Source organism: Malus domestica, chromosome 12 (genome assembly GCF_042453785.1).
Source record: "Malus domestica chromosome 12, GDT2T_hap1".
NCBI classification, from domain to species: Eukaryota; Viridiplantae; Streptophyta; class Magnoliopsida; order Rosales; family Rosaceae; genus Malus; species Malus domestica.
Genome location: NC_091672.1, coordinates 5,114,659 through 5,135,864, shown reverse-complemented (window position 1 = coordinate 5,135,864; position 21,206 = coordinate 5,114,659). Strand labels below are relative to the sequence as shown.

Below are 21,206 nucleotides of genomic sequence, written 5' to 3'. Positions count from 1 at the left end.
AACCCTTCTTACCTTTTTGTGAAATTGACTTACTAACAGTCAGTATAAATTCTGATTCAATAGATGAGTTGAGGTTGGTAATCGACCGATGACAACCCACTGGATAGACAAAATTCTTCAGAAGCAATCAGTGAAGGCGACCGACTGGATCGACAGGGTTAGAGCTGGAGAGTTAGTTTGCCTTAGAAGTCTCTACTGACTAAATAGTTGGGGATTATCTTTGACTTTGTGGCTGACTATTTATCATAAGTCTCAGTCGGCGAAAAAACTTTGATTTTTTAGCTAAAAGAGGTTGCTTCTTTAGCCTTCTCGACGAAGTTGGGTGTTCTATGATTGGTTACTCTCAGGTTACATTCAGAGTTCGCCACATAAACAGTCGAACCACTTTTATGATTACAACGCTCATCTCCTTTAGGTAGCTTTATCCATACAGTTTGACACCGATTCGGCATACCTATATTTTCACCAATATAGTTGAGGTTGTAAAACCCAGTTTACAAGAACCAGAACTTCACAATGATTTAAATAACTTTGCCTCTACAAGTGCTCGATTCAAAAGTTAACAGCGCATTCCATCACATCACCACATTCAAGTTATTCACCTATCCAAGCTCAACGGCAAATTGGCACGCCCACAACAACATTTAAGCCACCAAAAGACATAATTAATTCCTAATTACTTGACTTGCGTGCATGTAAGCTTTGTAATTTTTAAGATTAACAAATATATATATTCCATGCATGCTAGCAATCTGATAAGTTTCTATGCAACTGGTAATTTTCAACCATCCAAAGCCAACTTTCTTCAGCTACCCAAGGTCATCTATTATGGTCCATATTCAAAATAATAAGATAAACCAGTTGCCATGTATGCCTATGCGACCACCTTCAATAATGTCCCCATTAACTATAATTTATAAAATAACCTTCAAATTTCATACTATCCCCCACCACCACCCATCCTCCTCTTTGTCCTCTCTATATATACCCCCCAACCATCAGCCATCCTTCTTCGCCCTCCATTTCCAATTAACCAAACCCAAAAGAAGAAGAAAATGGGTTCCGTCCCTCACATAGTAGAAGATTGCATGGACGCATGCAATAGGAAAGAACGCAAAACTTTCATTCTCGCGACCTACGGTCCTCTGACGGCGCCGGAGCTTCATCTGTAGGTAGGGAGACGGTGCGGCAACTTTTGGGTATTATTGTAGCAATTCTTGGAAATAGTAGGAAGATTTTCTGGAGTATGTTGTGATAAATCATGTCAAATCTGTTTGAGGGTTCTAGGGCAAATTTTTGTCCATGGTTTCAGATTTCGCTCCTCTTCCCCGAAATTCGAAGCCACCATCTATGAAGGCCAGGACCTTTGCGTCAATTATCTCGGATTCTACTGAGTGTGTTAGCTTGAGTCAACTCCCAATTCCCGTCATACGCGGCAACCAAATTTTCGTTAAAATTAGCGAAGATTTGTACCAACAACAATTGCAATCCTTCCGTACCAATTTAATTGGGCGTTTATTGTTGCGCAAGGGCACAGCCCCTTTAAAGTCTACAGAGCTCAAAATCATCCCTCGAGGCTTTATGGAGGCCAGTCGCACCATGGCTTCTCGTCCCACTCGGGAAGGGTTATTTTGATATCCATTTCAATACTGAAGATGACAAGAGAAGGATATGGGGAGGTGGGACTTGCACGTTACCGAATGGAATTTTTCGTTTATCGGAATGGCAACAAGATTTTAATCCAAATGATATTGCACCTCCTACACATGCTCAAGTTTGGATTCGAATATATGGGCTTAGCCAGGATTATTGGCATTCACGCCACCTTCTTGAAATTGCAAGGGGAGTGGGTACTCCTTTGCAACTTGATAAGGCCACGAAGGAGCACCAGTTTGGATATTATGCTCGTGCTTTGGTTGATGTGGATCTAGCTGTTGACCTCCCCTCCTCTATCATGGTGGAGCATGAGGGTCATAGTTTTCCCATTGATATAGTTTATGAAAAATTGCCGGACAAATGTAACCATTGTGGAATCTTGGGACATACCGTTGATCATTGCCGTCACCTTAAGAAGAAAAATGTGGCAATGGATTCCCAACCTTCTCTAGCGGCAGGACGAAAGGAAAATAACAGAACAGAGTATCGGGTTATTCAAGACCCAAAAAGAAATGAATGTGTTGATCTGATAGTTGTTGAAAAGATGCAACCTATTGAAGAGGTAGTCTATTCATCCTCTCCAATGGAGTTGAACTCTCCTCTTGTTCAGCAACCGGACAATCAACTCGCAGGTTTAGCAAATGAAATAATTGAATCAGCAGCCAATGAGATCATCAATTTAATGGCTGATTTAGTGGTGAATGAGCCAATGGAAGTGACTAAGCCAACTGTAGGTTCTTTGATTAGTAAGCCAACTGGGAAAGCATTGCAGAATGAGCAAGGAAAAAATGTAATTGGGAATGACTCAGAGTCTGACGAGGCTATCACCCCTCATTCTCAACGTTTTGAAGTTAATTATGGTGATTTAGGTACTAATGTTGGTCAGCTTGTGTGCCAGCATTCCTCTCCTAATTCTTCTGATCTTTAAGAAGGTGCTAAAATTTGTGATATTGTTGATGAAGACGAAATGACTTTTGTTCTTTCAAAATCCCAAAAAGCAAAGATGAGGAAAAAGATTAGAGATGGGAATATTTCTAAAGAAGTCAGGGAACCCTATCCAACCCGCTCTAGGGTCCCCACAGAACGACTTGATTTATGAAGATTCATTTTTGGAATGCCCGAGGAATGGGGAATGCTCCCACGAAACGGGTTCTAAGAAGAATGGTTCAACATCATCGTCCATATTTAATCGATATTTCTGAACCTTTTATTCAATTAAATTCTATTAAATTGTCTTTTTGGCGATCTTTACGTTTGTTTCCAGTTGCGGTTAATGATAGGGGTGACCTACAGCCAAATATTTGGTTGCTTTGTGATCAAGCCATCCAACCTTCTATTTTATTGGCAAGCGCTCAACAAATCACTATTTCTTGTACCTTGGATTCTGTCAGTTGTGTTATCACTTGGGTTTATGCAAAAACGACAATTATTGAAAGGCGTCAGTTGTGGCAAGACTTGTGATCTATCAAATCCTCTTTTGTTAATGGTCCATGGCTAGTTCTAGGGGATTTTAATTGTGTTTTAGGTGCTCATGAAAAAAAGGGTGGGCTTCTACCCAAGACTACTTCTTGTTCTGATTTTCAAGAGGTGTCTTCAGCTTGTGATTTGCTTCATTTACCCACAAAAGGATTGCCATACACTTGGACGAATAGAAGAGGAATAAAAAATCAAGTGGAAATGAGATTGGACCTTTGCCTTGGCAACTTTCAGTGGATTGATGCATGGTCTTTGTTGGAATGTTCCACTTTACCTCGTATATCTTCTGATCACTGTCCTCTTCTTGTTTCTTTCTCAAAGTTAACAATCACTCCGAAGGCTCCGTTTCGGTTTCATAATATGTGGTTGGATCATTAGGATTTTTTTTCCCTAGTTGAGGATGTTTGGAAGTCTTCTAATTTTTATGGTTGTCCAATGTATGTGCTTGGTGCTAAGCTTCGTGTGCTTAAGTCTCGCATAAAAGTTTGGAACAAGTCGGTTTTCAGGGATGTTAATATGAATGTTGATAGAGCTTTCGATGCTTTCGATGAAATTCAAAAGGAAATTTCCAGCTTGGGTCTTTCAGAAGAAAGGTTTACAAAAGAGGATAATGCTTCTTTGTGCGTGCAAAAGGCTCTTATTGCACAGGAAAAATTTTACCGTGACAAGTCTCACATTAAATGGCTTTCTGAAGGGGATAATAATACCTTTTTTTTCCATTCCATAGTTAAAATCAGGAAACTTCACCAGTCACTGGCAGTTATGAGAGATGGTAATAGGGTACTTGATAATCAGGTGGATATTAGTTAGCATGTTGTTACCTATTTTCAAGATTTTTTTCTGCAGATAGTTCTGTGACGGACACTAGTTTGGTTGCTCGCATTATTCCCAAGGTAGCCACTGCCACAGAAAATGAGTCTTTGTTAGCAATTCCAACTCCTGATGAAATTTTTGAAACTTTAAAGTCCATGGACCACTCTAGTTCCCCGGGTCTAGATGGTTTTGGCGGGTCTTTCTATTTTAGGTGTTGGCTCATTGTGGGTCATGACGTGGTTCAAGCAGTGCAAAGTTTTTTCTCCCAAGGGAATATTCTGCCTCACTTCAATTCTAACTTAATGATTTTAATTCCAAAGGTGGATGGAGCAAATTCGGTGAACCATCTTCGTCCTATTGCTTTGGCTAATTTTTCATTTAAAATTATCACTAAGATTTTAGCATATCGTTTAAGCCCTATTGCTGCTCGCACTGTCTCCCCCCAGCAGAATGCTTTTACAAAATGACGATCTATTGTGGATCCCATCATTCTCACTTCTGAATGCATGAACCTCCTTGATAGACGTTGTAGGGGTGGGAATATTGCAATCAAGTTTGATATTCAAAAGGCGTTTGGCACTTTGGATTAGGGTTTTCTTCTCCGGGTTTTGGATGCTTTTGGTTTTTCAGCAGGTTTTGTGGATTGGATTCATTTTATTCTAACTTCAGCTTATCTTTCTGTCCTTATTAATAGTTCAGTTGAAGGTTTTTTCCCATGTTCTCATGGTGTTTGTCAAGGGGATCCTTTGTCTCATATTATCTTGTGTCTAGCTGAAGAGGTTGTTAGCAGGGGTTTAACAAAGATGGTGGAAGATAATCTAATTGACATTTTTTTCAGTTCCCATGGGTATTGCTCCACCATCTCATGTTCTTTTTGCAGATGATATTATGGTTTTCATGCGTGGAACTAAGCAATCTATGCGTAACCTAATGCGTTTTGTAGAGGAGTACAGCTTAAATTTTGGGCAATGCATAAATAAATTAAAATCTTTAGTTTTTCTTGGGAAATATGCAAGCAGTCGGCATGCTATTATTCAGAAGGTTCTTGGTGTAAGTCGCGGAAATCTGCCTTTTACTTATCTAGGTGTCCCTATCTTTCAGGGTCGTCTGAAAAAGATCTATTTTCAAGCCATTGCTAACAAGATTCGTTGCAAGTTGACGACTTGGAAGGGTTCTTTGCTTTCGCAAGCAGGGAGACTCCAACTTATTAATTCAGTAATTCAAGGAATCTTGGTCTGGTGATTACCCAAGATTCGCAATTCAGGGAGACTCCAAGATTCGTTTCAAATTTATGCTTGGCCTACTAATTTGCTACGTGAAGTTCAAGGGTGGATTAGAAATTTCTTTTGGTCTGGTGATCTGTTAAAACGAGGTATGCCTCTAATGACTTGGAGTTCTTGTTGTAAGTTGAAAGAAGAGGGTGGTTTGGGTATCCGAGATCTTTTTGAATCTAACCGTTCTCTCCTTCTTAAAAGATGTTGGGATGTAATTTCTTCTTCCTTACCGGCTTCGGATTGGTTACGTAACAGATTTCTTAAAGACAACTTTCATTTGCTAAAGTCTTATAAAAAGTCTTCCGTTTGGTTGGGGCTTAAACAATTATGGCCCTCCTTCTATAGTTCCCTTCAATGGAGTGTTGGTGCTGGCCGTAAGATTTCTTTTTTGTATGATAACTGGCTTGGAACCACTTTGCTCTCTAATATTGGTGAGGTTAACATAATTCCCTTGAATTTGAAGGTAAAAGATTTTATTCAGGATGCAAAATGGTCTATTCCCATTGTCTTTACTTCTTCTTTTCCTCATATTTCGGAGAAGATTATGAAGACTCCATTGCCAATTGCACACATGGATGATGCGTTATTTTGGACAGGTTCATCTTCGGGTACTATTTCAGCTAAAGAGGCTTTTCTTTTTTTCTCATCTCATGCTCCACATAAAAAATGGGCTAAAATGGTTTGGCATCAATCTATTCAGCCACGCAAAAGCTTAGTAGTTTGGAAAGCTTGTCATGGAATATTATTGACTGATGATTTATTGCAACTTCGAGGTGTGGCTTTAGCTTCGTATTGCGCTTTTTATCATAATGTTAGGGAATCTTGTGACCATTTTCTTCTGCATTGTCCTCAAACAGTTGCTCTATGGAAATGGATTTTCATTCTTTTTGGCAAGCCTTATGATCCTTGGCAATGCATTGAAGATATTTTTTATGGTTCTTTGGTCTTATCTTTCCCCACATCTGTTTGGAAACTTTGGTTATTGGTTATTTGCAGTTTCTTTTGGTGGCTTTGGCACGAAAGGAACAAGATCAGGTTTGAGAACAAAAGTTTCAGTATTGTCAAGTCCCAACATTGTCTTTTACGGCATTGGAGGGAATCAGCTTCTACTTGTTTTTCTTCTTTCACTGGTTGTGTATCGATTCCCATATTCTCTATGTTAAGAATTTCATCCCTTTCTTTGGATGCTCTTAGTATCGTGCCTATGTTTTGGCGTCCACCTCCTGTTGGGTGGATTAAGATTAACACAGACGGGCCTTGTAAAGGGAATGGTCAAGTGGGTAGTGGTGGTGTTTTTCGTGACTCCAATTGTCTTTTTTTAGGAGCGTTTGCCTCATAGTCTTCTTATCCAAGTGCAGTTGTTGCGGAAATTGTGGCTGTCATCGAGGCAATTCATATTGCATGGGATAAAGAATGGCATAACATTTGGTTAGAGACAGATTCTATGCATGTCATCAGCCTACTATCAACTCACTCCATGGATGTTCCATGGTTTCTTAAAGTTTCTTGGGCAAATTGTTTATGGCATATTGCCCGCTTGCATTTTCGTTTTTTGCATATTTTCAGGGAAGGGAATTATTTGGCGGATGCTTTTGCTAATTTTGGTGTAATGAATAGTAGCTTTATGTGATGGGACTTGGTACTCGATTTTGCTGATGCGTCTTATAGAAGAGATTGTGTCAGGCTTCCATTCTTCCGTTCGAGCTCATGAGGAGCAAATTGTTACTATGGAAGAGCATTTTGGGAAAGAAATATAAACAACTGAATTATGGGAATTCAATTTTAGGTGACTGAAGCTAAGCACCCATAAACTAGTCCATATCATTTTCATTATTTGTTTTTAGCAGGTTTTGGCCTAGTCCCCCCGTTTGTTCTACTTTTCCTTTTTTCTTCTTATTATTAATAAAATCTTGTAGAGAGGGGATGGGCGGGGGGTTTCTGGGTGCAACGGTCCTTTCTCCTTTGGGAGGGGGTTGGTGCCTCGCACGTGACTGTTGACGAAGAGCTAATCTCGCCTAATCCGTCTCTACAAAAATTTAAAAATAAAAAAAAAGATTACATGGGCGTCCTCTAAGTCTTTAACGACGGTTTGGTCAACCGTTGCTCTTTATCGAACATAAACTTCAACATTCCCATCATTGATGACGGCTCCGTGGGCTTCAAAGACATCACTTTTGACCAAAAAAAACAAACTTTCCTTTCGTTTATACAAACCCAAATCAACAAACCAGGATTCCAATCTCCTTGTGGTGTTCTACTTCCACTATGGCGGCTTCTGCCTTGGCTCACACGAGTGGCCAAACTGCCACAATTGCTACATCCTCCTGTTATCAGTATTAAGGGCAATATTGTAAACTCATATTCCAGGGATAATACTTTAATTTGTTATGATAAGATTTCCTTTAGTTAGAAAATTGTTACTGTACAGCTGGTTTTCATAGCTTGTATATATAGTCAAAGTGTAACATTATTTCGTTTTGTGAAATGGAAATACATTTTTCTAATATGGTATCACCCGCTGATGTCTCACAACCTCTCTCTTCGATCCAAAATTCTCCCTCTTCTCTTTGTGAGCTTCTCTCTTCGATTCTTGTAGATTAATCGATCGTCATCCTGATCTTGATTGTTTCTGTGATTTCTCAAGGCATCTCTGGCCATGGCGACATCTGCTTCTCCTTCATCGGAATCGGATTATCAAGTTCTTCCTTCGGCTGCACCCTCAAACCCTAATTCTTCGATTTCTGCTTCCATTACAATTCAGAACATCAAATCTATGGTTCCAATTAACTCACCACTACCAATTACCTGACATGGAGTGATCTCTTCGCTCCAATTTTTCATCAGTATAATCTCACGGGTCTGATTGATGGATCATCGTCGGCACCGCCTCAATTTCTCACTGATTCTTCTAGCATTCGCAGTCTTAGGGCTGGTTTGGTATTGTTGTGTTTTGAAAAAAAAAAAACTGCTTCTGCTGTGCTGCAAGAATAAATAGCTATGAAATAAAGCAATAGAGTGTTTGGTAAACTTTTTTTGTAAAAGTGCTTTCAGCAAAAAAAGTAGTGTTAAAGTGTTTGGTAAATTTGTATGTAAAACTGTTGTAACTATGTAAAATGACTAAAAAGGATATGATGTTGAATATTATATAATAATTTTTTATCTTTTCTTTTATTATGACATTTATAAGATTTATATAAACTATTTATAAACGAAGAGTGTACACCTTTTTTTTTAAGATATTTATAATTATTTATATTCTTTTCTCTAAGAGTGTTTCTTCTTTATCTTGTCCCTATTGCTCACCAGAACTCTTATCTTCTTCCTCCACTCCCTCTCCACCCTCTTCCGCCTTCAAATCTAACTTCTGCAACTCATCAGCTCCATCCTCCTCTGCCTTCAAATCCACCTTCTACAACTTACCAGCTTCATCCTCCGTCTTTAAATCCACCCTCCGCCACTCACCAGCTTCATCCTCCTCTACTTTCTCTATTGAATCTAGCTTCTGCACCTCATCAGGCTCTCAATCGTCATCCCTTTCTTCTTTCAAATCCAATTTCTGAAGCTCGTTGAGGACCGCATGATCAAGATCAGACAGTGCGGGATTGAAATCGGGAGAAGAAAGCAAAAACCCCTGGTCGGAATAAGCGTGGTTGGTGCAGGGGGAACAACAGAGATAGCTTCAGAGATTGCCACTTTCCCTCTTGAGAAATCGGTTTGCGTAGAAGTTGGGCAAGGAAAAAAAACCAGTTTTTCAAAGCTGGGTTTTGCAACTTTGTGCTTTTGGTTTTTTTTCACCCAAAACTGTGGAAAAAGAACTGAAGTTGAATGTTTACCAAACACAAAAAAGCTCACAGCTTTTTTTGATACCCACTTTAAACAGAAGCACCTCAGTACCAAACTAGAGCTGAATTTGGCGTATGTTGCTTGGTTTGAGAATGATCAAAACATTCTCATCTGGATCAACTCAACTCTTTTTGAATCCCTAATTCCCTATACTGTTGGAGTATGCTTAGCTCGAGAACTTTGGGCTAAATTGGAATTGCGTCTTGCAACCGCCCCACATTCACACATCCACGAACTCTGATCTCGTCTTCGTAGTCTAACCAAAGGTGATCTCACTGATGCTCAATATCTTCAACACATTGAGGAAATCATCGATGCCCTTGCCAGTGCTGGAGCTCCAGTCGAAGATTCTGAATTAATCTCTGTTATTCTCCACAGATTACCTCCAGAATTTGATTCTTTTGTGGATGAATTACAATGTCTGCTACTCAGCAAAGAGATCTAATTGAATAATCGAAAGAAAAGTGCACCGGAATCATCCTTTCAGGTCTACAACACATCCACTGGTATTCTTCCCTCAATTCTAACTCTCAAGGATATGTTACTCATAATTCATCTACTTTCAACACTCAAAGTTATGGAATGGATTTGAATTTCAATCGAGTCAACTACAACAATCGTGCAAATTTGAAGACAAATAATAATTAGAGATTCAATAATTACAATCATGGCAACAATCAGCATTACAATCGTGAAGCTTGGAACAATTTTTCCTCATCCAACAAGAAACTTTCTTGTCAAGTTTGTCGCCAATTTGATCATCAAGCTTGTGATTTCCCTTATCACATAAATCCTCACTACAGCGGTAAGTCATCTCAATCTACCCTGGTTACCAGCACTTCTAATTCTTCTCCTACATGGCTTGTTGACTCTAGTGCAACCTTCCACATGACCAACAATTATGCCACTCTCCAGAATCCTGAAGCTTACATAGGCCTTGAACAAGTGTACATTGGTGATGGCAAAGGTTTGCCTATCACTCACTCTGGTTCTTCTACTTTAAATACTTCACATAGCAATTTTACACTAAAAAAAGTGTTATATGTGACTGATTTGAAACATAACCTCCTCTCTGCCAATCAATTTTTAATTGATAACTACTATTTCATGCATCTTTATCTTTCTCACTTCACTATGAAGGATCTTTATTCAAGGATGATGCGTTTTAAAGGTCCTGTCAAGCGTGGTTTCTATCCATTTCATCTCTCTTCTCATACTGATGACAAGCATAAAGCACTCACTGCTACCGTGAAAGCTTCAAGAAATCTTTGGCATAAACGGTTGGGCCACCCTTTTGTCAATATTATCAATAAACTTGCATCTCAATCCTGTATCTCAATTTTATAGAATACAAATAAATCCTTTTGTTTAGAATGGGCATTAGGAAAATGTTCTAGACTACCATTTCTATCCACTACATGTACCACAAAGAAACCATTATAACTCATCCATACAGATGTTTAGGGACCCTCACCTATAGTCTCTTAAGATGGTTTTAGGTACTATGTCATATTTGTGGATGACTTTACCATATATTGTTAGTTCTATCCCTTAAGATGCAAATCTGATGTAGTCTTCACCCTTATGCAATATATATCTCTGGTTGAGAATATTTTGTGCACCAAAATTATTGCTTGAGATTTGATTCTGGTGGTGAATTCATGAGTACTTTATTTTCTAATTTCTTGGTTGGGCATGGTATTCAACATCAACTTTCTTGTCTATACACCCTAGAACAAAATGGGTGTGCAAAACGTAAACACAAACACCTTGTGGAAACTACCAGGGCTCTTTTGGTAGCATCCAATGTCCCTCATCTATATTAGGTTGAAGCCTTTGCAACAACAATTTATCTCATCAACAAATTTCCTACAATGTCTCGATCTTCACCTTGGGAGTCTCTCTTCAAGAAAGTTCCTAACTATGCAACACTGAAAGCCTTTGGCTGCTTATGTTTCCCATGGTTGAAACCTTATACCTCCTCTAAGTTGGAACCTAATAGTTAGTCTTGTGTTTTCTTGGGCTATAGTCTTAACCATAAGGGGTACAAATGTCTTGATCCAGTCACAAGAAGAATTTATATTTCTCGGCATGTTTTATTTGATGAGTACAATTTTCAATTCCATCAGGTTCACCATTCTTCACCTATTTCCTATACTAAATCTCCCACAACACCTTCTTCCATACCATCAACCTTAACCTTTAAATCCATTCCTTCTCTTATCTCTCCAATATTTAATACAACCACTGCAGCATCTTCACCCACATCCCAACCTATATCACAACCTGCACGTCAATCAAAACCAACTCCCCTCCATATACTTCAATCAGATCCATCAACTTCATATAGTGATCATTCCCCGCTAACACTCAACATCCATACCATGCAAACACGATCTAAGTCCAACATATTCAAACCTAAAGCTCTCACTACAACTAAACATCCACTACCCTCTCATTTGTCACTTGATTACATTCCCACAATCTATATCCAGGCCTCCAAACACCAACGTTGGTGCCATGCAATGTAGGAAGAGTTTAATGTTCTCTTTAACACTGGCACATGGTCTCTGGTTCCTCACAACTCATCTCAAAACATTGTAGATTGCAAGTGGGCTTTCTGGATTAAACGTAAGCCTAATAGATCTATAGATCGTTACAAGGCCCAACTTGTTGCAAAAAGGCTTCCATCAATAGGAATGCCTAGATTACGCTGAAACGTTTAGCCCTGTGGCTAAACCTATGACAATAAGACTTTTACTTACTTTTGCTGCCCAATTTGACTGGTTTTTAAATCAACTTGATGTTAGCATTTGCACAGCACTTTCTCTGAATCTGTTTTAATGCAGCAGCCTCTTGGATTTGAAGACTCTACAAAACCAAATCATGTGTGCTAACTACATAAATCTTTATATGTCCTAAAACAGGCTCCCCGAGCCTTGTATGACAAATTACATACTGCTCTTCATTCCTTCGGATTTGTTGGCTCTTAAAGTGATAACTTTCTTTTTGTCAAAAAGGATCCTACATTGGTGTTCATTCTAGTTTATGTGGACGATATTCTGGTCACTGGTCCTTCATCTGCAGTTTGTTAAAATGTGATCAAACAACTCAACACTATGTTTCCCATTAAAGATCTTTGAGCATGCACTACTTTCTTGGGATCGAGGTAAAAAGGTATTTCACTGGTATTTTTATATCTCAGACCAAATACATTTTTGACCTATTAACTAAGGCCAAAATGGTTGGAGCTAAACCCTGCAATACACAACTCAGCACCTCCAACCTTGATCATGATTCTCCTCTCATTGATAATGTTTCTGAGTATCGATCTTTGGTCAGTGTTCTCCAATATTTAACATGGACAAGACCAGATCTCAGCTTTGTTGTTAATGTTGTTTGTTAATTCATGCATACTCCAAGAGTTTCCCATCTCTAAGCTATCAAGAGAATACTTAGGTATCTCAAAGGTACCGTTCATCTTGGCCTCTAGTTTTCTAAATGCTCCACTAATCCCTGCATCAAAGCCTTCTCCAATGCTGACTGTGCTGGTTGTGCTTTGGATAGGCAATCCACTGGAGGTTATTTTATCTTTCTAGGAAATTCAATCATAAGTTGGAGTGGTAAAAAGCAACCAACTCGTTCATCAATAGAGGCAGAGTATCGGTCATTTGCAAACACTGCATCTGAAATAACCTGAATCCGTAAGTTGCTAGTTGATATTGGTTATTGTCTACCTTGTTCTCCTCAACTTTGGTGCGATAATGTCTCAGCCATATCCCTGACCAAGCAAGTCTCTCTTCACTTCATTTGTACACAAGATCAAGTCGCTGATTTATGCACCAAGTCTCTATCTCAATCCAGATTTCTATTTCTTCGAGACAAACTTCAACTTTGAGTTCAACAGTTTCGTTTAAGGGGGGATATTAAGGGCAATATTGTAAACTCATCTTCTAGGGATAATACTTAGAGGTTAAGGAAACTATTAGTTTGTTATGATAAGATTTCCTTTGGTTAGAAAGTTGTTACTGTACAGCTGGCTTTCATAGCTTGTGTATATATACACAAAGTGTAACTTTATTTCCTTTTGTGAAATGGAAATACATTTTCCTAATAGTCAGGGCTCCAGGCCCTTGTGGTGTCTCCCGACTATAGGCTCGCTCCAGAGCACAAGCTTCTAGCCGCAATTGACGATGCGATGAGTGCAGTGGAGTGGCTGCTGAGGGAGGCTTTGGGTGAGAGCACGAATAACTGTGATGCCTGGATGGCCGGCTGACTTCGACCGGGTGTTTGTATTGGGTGAATCTTCAGGTGGGAATATGGCTCACCACCTGGCAATTCGGCTCGCGACGGGGTCGGTCCAGCCGGCTCCAATTAGGGTACGCGGGTTTGTGCTGCTGGCACCATATTTTGGTGGGGTGGAGAGGACAAAGTCTGAGGAGGGTCCTTGTAAGGCAACGCTGAGTTTGGAAATACTTGACCGGTATTCCTTCAAAACTTTTCGAGCTTGTCCCTTGCTATTTTGCACATTAGTTCTCTCTTCTCTCTCTTTTCTCTTCTTTTCGAGGAAAATGATCTCTTGGCTTACCACATGGTATGCGACAATCTGCACGTTCGTATATTTAAGGAACATAATATAACATATATTGTGAGAAACATTTTTCATATCATTCATTTATGTACTAATATTCTCTTTGGCATTTTTATCGTCTATTTTGTAAAGTATATGTAAGAGTAAATTGAATACCTTTAAACCATGAACGCAATGATCAAACAACTAAATCACAATCTCATGATCAAATACTAATGTTAATATCACCCAACTAAACTAATCAAAGAATGATATACCTGTAGGCATGCCGGTGGAAGAAGAAGCCATACTAGTCGATACACAAAGCCTTCTATTCTCTGCTAAACTCAATGCTCTCCCAAGAATAGGTAATTGGTACAAATCAAGAGCGTTAATTGTAAGAGCAGGGGCTTGTGGTTTTATACTAAAACATACGGATTGCCCTATAACAATCCTACAAGGAATTTGACACCAAATCCTTATACAAATATGAGTATTTGAGCAAATACCAGAGTCCCAATTCCAATATAATTGACTTAATTCTATTATTTACATTAAAACTTCTTTATAACAATTCGAAATACTCAAGGATTATCACACAACTTGTAAGAATCATACTCATACTCTAACAGTATATTCAATCAAAACCTCTTGCATTAATAGTTTAGATTAGCATAATGTTTTAAATTGTTATTTGAATCAATAGGGTGTGTGAAGATTTGCACTTCGAACCTTTTTTTCAACATTGCAGTAAGCATGAGATAAATCAACCATATTTGTTCTACTTCTGCACCTTGATACAAAAAAGAAGTCACAACTAATAAGCGCACAAAAATCGGCACGCTATCTAATTTCAATTCGGATAATGTTTCTTCCGATGTCACTACAAGAATAATGATTATGAGGAACGGTAAATTAGAGGTGGATATAAAGAAGCTCCCGTTCCTGGTAAAAGTTACACAAATTCTAATTAAGTAATTCGGATTATTTTTTTAAGGGAAGTTTTTATACGTACTAGAAGCTCGCGTTCCTTTTACAGATCTATGAAAAATTATAGGTTGCAATTGGCCACCCTTTGAATTTGTAAAAAGGCATTTCTACCTATTCACGAGGATCTATAAAGCAACAAATCTTTTTAATCTCATAGAGTAAAATTTGACTCCAATCAAAAGCATCCAAATTAAGGTTTATGAGGGCATTCAATCATTTAAATGTCATATCCATCTTGACCATGAAAGATGTTGCCATGTGAATTGCATCGTAATTATTTGTCCTTTCATAAGACAAAAGACTATACTTTTGTGGTCTAAAGTTAGACTACATATGTTGATATCTTCTAGATAAATTATAGGTGATGACTACTAGAAGACACCTAAATAGGGGAGAAGATCCCCTCCAAATCCCTCTGAAGTTGATGATGTGAAACGCATTTCTTCTTTACGTACGTGTCAAATGACTTGACCTTGAATGGGTCAACATTTAATATTGGAGGTGTCTTTTTCCAAATAATATCTCAAAGAAAAATTTTATTTGAATTCATGTAACCTCTTTCTATATTCAACTTAAATTTTAAATGTGAATTGTTTTTTTTTTTACTCTATTTGTATAATTACCATTAAGTACAAATTGAAATTAACAATAAAACTAAAATTTATCAATAAACTCATATTCAAAAATCAAACATATAAACGCAATCATTTTCGAACATTCTATTTGGCTAAAACCCTAAGACGAGAGCAAGCTCTTTTTACGAATGGATGGTAACTTTGAAGTTTTGGATCCTTCAACTAAGTTATGAATTGATTGATATAAACAAATGAACCCTCGTACACCATTGAAGGCTAGTAGGCCAAATAAGTAGTTTTATCATGCCCTATATGCTGTTGTAAATTTGCTTGTCTAAAGCTGTAGTTCGTTCTATATATAAACGGATGAACTCATTTCAACTAAGAGCTGGCTGTGGTCAGCAAAAAATGTGAAGCAAATGGATGGTTTCATTATGGATGATTCAATCTAGTAGCCTTATCGCAGTAGCACCAGATTCAAACCGCTAATTTCGGTTGCATTTCCACGACTTCTACAGATATTAATTAGTCCTCCCGCAGCAGGAACCTATAAGAAACTAAGTAGTCCAATAGCTATAATGACTCACAAGTTAAGTTGGGCTGCTCAATCTTCCCGTTCCATAGCCTTGAATTTCTTGCGCCCAAATTGCTCATAAAAGCATCAGAAAGCGAGCAAATAGGGTGTTATCAAGCTTTTCCAACATGGTAATTGCATAAAGGTGGCTTTATGCCATCCTCCTATAAACCTAAATGATAAATTAATTCTCACCAATTATTATTAATTTTGATTTTGATTTCAGTTAAATCATGAAGAAATAAAAGGGAAGATGACATACCAGTTGGAAGGATAGAATGTCAGACAAGAGAATACATGTTTTGATTTTGAGTTTTTTATAAATGGGTGTAAAAATAAATTTACATATTGAATTGAGTTTGTTAGGGTAGTTTAGAAAGTAAACTAGGGTTTAAAGAGATATTAATAACTTAATTGAAAATAAGATGGGTGTAGAGAGTAAGCTGAGTGTAAAGAGAGGTTAAATAGGTTCAAATAAAATTATCCTATCTCAAAATAATAATTTAAGCTTAATTAGCTCGTGTTTTAACCAACATGGGCAATTCAAAAACTAATAACTATAATCAAAATGATCATAACTAATTAGATTTAAACACGTCAAGTTTAGTATATAAAGAATATCACTTGGTATTTTCTTTTTTTTTAAACAAAGAAAAATTGCACTTAGAACCTCTTACAGTTATAGAAAGAGAAACAACAATAAAAAGTTGGTGATCACTTTAATAGCTAAAGAAATTTGGAGATAAAAAATGGGAGCTATATATTATTGCCAAGAAAATAGTCATGATGCACTCATAACACAAAGAAGGGAGAAGCATGATAATTATTTCGGAGTGCTTATAACAATTAACGAAAAAATAAATACTGTGGTTTTGACAATTATTCAAGATACTTTGATATAATTTTGTGCGCTATGGACATGTGCGATATTGCTAGTTACCATGCATGAATAATGATCAAACTTTGAGTTTCTTTTCAAACGCGTAAGATAGTGCTAAATCCAACGAACCGGAAATGATTATGATATAAAGCTAGATAACCTTGATATTACGATAACAAGCAAGTCTAATATCGTCTAAGTAGTGCTTAATCCAATATATGAGTATGACCTTTCACACGTAGACTGATTAAGATAGTGCCATATCCAGTATCCTTTATTTTTTTTATCAAACCTCGTTCCTTATTAATAACTGATATAACAGAAATATAGTTAGAGGGGTATTATTGTAATTAGGTTATATGGCTATATAAGGGATTGTATAGCTATCATTTCATTAAGTTCATTTTGTATACATTTTCTCTATTCAATCAATACAATCTTTCTTGTTTCTCTCTACCAATTCTTTCTCTTCCTCTGTACCAATTTCATCTTTTACAATGTAGTTAATATGATATCAGAGCCACTAGGCTTACGCCATTGATTCTGGTGGTTCCGTATTTTATTTTTTTTTTAGATTTCTTTTTCGAGTTTTATTTTCTCTTCAGATTTTCTTGAATTTTTCGTCTAAGTTCTTTGGTGTTTCCTTCTTCTCTCTAATCCCTGAATCGGAGAAAGAAGCAGAATCAATTTCTTACTTAGTTTTTGTGGATGCGAATCGACTGAGAATGAGCGTTCTTTTGGAGATCCTTGGTGCCACCAACGTGTTCCAGGCGACTCTGTGATCACCACCCTGAAAAACGTCGTCACTGACCTCATCGATTTCAACTGGGTCCGGATGACAATTGGGTTTGCGGATCTGGGTCGGGATATTTGAAGAACAGTGTACCAGTCAGGTGGGTTTTGGTCGGTGACAACAAGGATTTAGTCGGAGCTAGAGTTGTATGGGTTGGATTCTCGACTTCTTGGTGTTTCCCAAAATCGTATGCTTCTTGTTCGCTGCAGTCCAGGTGTTTGACATATTGCCCAACTCAGAATTTTCATGTGAAGTTATGTCCTCCTCAAATTTGACATCACCGATTCTTCAAATGTCATCCTCAATTGGCAAGTGCATTCTTGCACATTATTTGTTTGACGAAATGTCAAAGAGTGATTTCAAGATTATTGGTCTATTTCTTTATTCTTAGTAGTGTTCGCAGATTAGCTCTCTGAATTCTATATTTGCCACTGCTCCGTGTTCCCTTCTCTAGTGTGGAAAGCTCTTGCAGATTTGGGATGTTGTCAGTTTCTTGATTCTCTGTTGTGTCTGCCTTGTGATATGGGATCTTCTCAGGTGGTATCTGCTCTACATTCTTGGTGTAGTTTGTATATCAGCTCTCTGTGCTTCTTTGGTGTTATTTGATCCATGTTCTGTTCTCTATTCTATTACTTTGATGATCTGGTGGAGCTGCGAATTTCTGCGATTCTGTAATTCTTGAAGATTCGAGATGGTGGTGTTTGTCGGTGCTGGAGATTCTTTCCTCTTTGCTGGTTAACTCTAACTCCGTGAACCAATATGCCCTCGCTCGATGCAAGGTTAATAGCACACATGAATAGCCCAGATGTTGTCGATTGTGGTGTGCACTCATCGCTGCCCAACCTTTCAGCAACCATAGCAGACAATAGTGAAATCAGGTCATTTCCAGTCTCTGTAGTTGTTGAAAAGTGTTGAAGTGTTTGGAATATTGTTGAGATACAAAGCCGTATATGTTTCTTGCCTATGCAAATTGTTGATATGTGGAGTCATTCAGTTGATATGGAGTGTCATTCTCCTTGGTTAATTTTGGTGTTCGGAAGATTTCAGGAGTGTCATTCTCCTTGGTTAATTTTGGTGTTCGGAAGATCTTGGAGTGTCATTCTACTTGGTAGATTTAGTTTCTTGGAGTGTCATTCTCCTTGGTAGATTTAGTTTCCTAGAGTGTCATTCTCCTTAGTTGATTTGGTTAATTTTGGTGTTCGGAAGATCTTGGAGTGTCATTCTCCTTGGTAGATTTAGTTTCTTGGAGTGTCATTCTCCTTGGTAGATTTAATTTCTTGGAGTGTCATTCTCCATTGTTGATTTGGTGCCAGTTTCTGTCAAGATTTAGGAGGGATAATTTGCATATACAGTGAGTGTGTTACTATGGCTTCTCAGTTCACAGTCGACAACTTGTTGGGTACGTTCAGACCAAGACCAGATTTGATTGTATTGCTGATCTACCTGTTGGGGAGCTTGTATTGGGTTCTGCTTAAAGAAACGACAATTCTAATGGATTTAGTGCTAATTTGGACTCTACTAAGCAAGTTCACTGCTTTGTTGTCCAAGATGGTTGCAGTGCGCAAGGATGACATTTTACATCTTGAGAGCGAGACTTTAGATGATTTTGGTGATGTTACAGGCACTGGGAGCAGCCACGGAACTGGGCAGACAGTTGGAGACCAGTAATTGCATATCAGTCTCAAATCCCTGGCTAGTTCAAACTTCACTTGGATACTCCAAGTTTAGTTTGAGGGGGGAGTAATAACTGATATAACAGAAATATAGTTAGATGGGTATTATTGTAATTAGGTTATATGGCTATATAAGGGATTGTATAGCTATCATTTCATTAAGTTCATTTTGTATACATTTTCTCCATTCAATCAATACAATATTTCTTGTTTCTCTCTACCAATTCTTTCTCTTCCTCTGTACCAATTTCATCTTTTACAATGTAGTTAATACTTATCATATTCCCTTAACCAATGCATTACTTGATGGTTCTAATATGTACACGTATGTTTTAAAAAAAAATGTATGCGTATTTGACTCTGGATACAAAAATAAATTTACAAGAGCCTTTAGGACATTTTTATGATCATTTTTCTTTTTTGGTTAACAATATTAGTTCTAGTATTATTCATTTGATATGATCATTTTAAGATCCCTGTCCGATTTATATGAAATTAGTTTGATATCTATGTTAACTGTTATAATTCATGCAGATTTTGGAGGCTTTCAATGCCAGTAGGAGAAACCAGAGACCATCCAATGGTCAACCCATTTGGACCAAACAGTCCAAACCTTGAGAAGGTGGCCCTAGATTCCATCTTGGTTATCTTGGGTGGCAATGAACTGTTGAAAGATAGGGTGGAGAGCTACTGGAGAAAGTTAAAAGATTTGGGAAAGAAAATTGAGTGTGTCGAATTTGAGGGAGAGCAACATGGTTTTTTAACGAATGATCCCTACTCAGAAGTCTCAGATGAAGCTTTGCAAGTTATTAAAAGATTTATGACCGAAAACTCCAACTGATTAAGGCATCATCTGCATGCATGCATGTGATATTATTGGAAGTGTTTCCAGATCTTTAATTTATTCTGAAGCGTTTGAGCTTGTATGTTTGTATGCAAGAATTTGTAGATGCAGCTAGCAAACTTGCTTTTTTCGAATATGAGCAAGCCATAAGTATTAATATTTATAGTGAAAAGTTGTATGTATGTTATTGGAGTAAATTGAGGAGGAAGGGTGTTATCATCTTACAAATCTAATCATTTTAAATTATAATTTTTCTTTCAGAAATTTGACCGTAAGAGGGAGCTTTATACTGATTTGAAAAATACATGACTTAATATTACAGTATTACTCTCTATTTTATAGTGTTAGGATTAGGTTGGACTCTGTAAAGTCCAATTTTTTTTTAAATAAAAAAAAAACAAAGACAAACATGAGATTTAATGGGGAATTCAATACCATATTAGGCTACTCATTGTATGGCTGGCGAATTCAATACCAAATTAGGCTACTCATTGTGTGGCTTAGCCGAACTCCACTTCCCTTAGTGTAAAACTATCGATGTACTAAACAAAAGGGCATAAATTGCAAGTTAAATACCAAATTATTATGGTTAGATAATTGTATAGCTTAACCTAAATTTGTCACCTCTTAGGACAAATTGCAAGTTGTATATAATGATATATAAATATATCATTATATAAAATAATAAAAAGACAAACAAGAGACACAAGGCCTAACCCCAACTATAATTTTTAACTATAAGAGCGTCCTAAATATTATTAGAAGGACATGTCAACTATTAAAATTGAAGAAAGTTAAGATTCCACTATAAAACCAATCAGTAATATGGGAAATAGCTCAAGTTACTTATAAGCTCATGTAATGTCATTTCTCTCATCAATGAGAAATTTAGTCTAAAAAAAAATAAGCCAGTACAAGATAAAACACACCGATCTAAGGTTTGATTTTAAATATTTCATGACTGTATATGAGTGGTAAAATTGGTTTTGAAATAAAAGAAATAGCTTATTATATTAACACCTCACAAATTGTTGAATAAACCCCACATACTTAATACACCCCACATTTTCTTTTTTAATGAAAAATTATCTTAATACACCCCACATTTTCTTTTTCAATGAAAAATTATCTTAATACACCCCATTTACTTCCCCATAATACCCTCACACCTCACATTCTCAAAAAACACCTTATATTTTCTACATGCACCCCATGTTTTTTTATACACCCCACATTTCGCAAATC

The 21,206-nt window shown here is 37.4% G+C and overlaps 1 protein-coding gene across 1 annotated transcript; it reads left to right on the top strand.

Moving 5' to 3' along the window:
• The first annotated feature begins 1,055 nt into the window (after positions 1–1,055).
• LOC103449601 (carboxylesterase 15) lies at positions 1,056–20,073 on the top strand. The gene is given in 6 exon segments (XM_017336407.3): positions 1,056–1,088; positions 7,279–7,398; positions 7,400–7,552; positions 13,180–13,331; positions 13,333–13,545; positions 19,652–20,073. Coding segments are annotated over 6 exon segments (978 nt in total). The 3' UTR covers positions 19,959–20,073.
• The last annotated feature ends 1,133 nt before the right edge of the window (positions 20,074–21,206 follow it).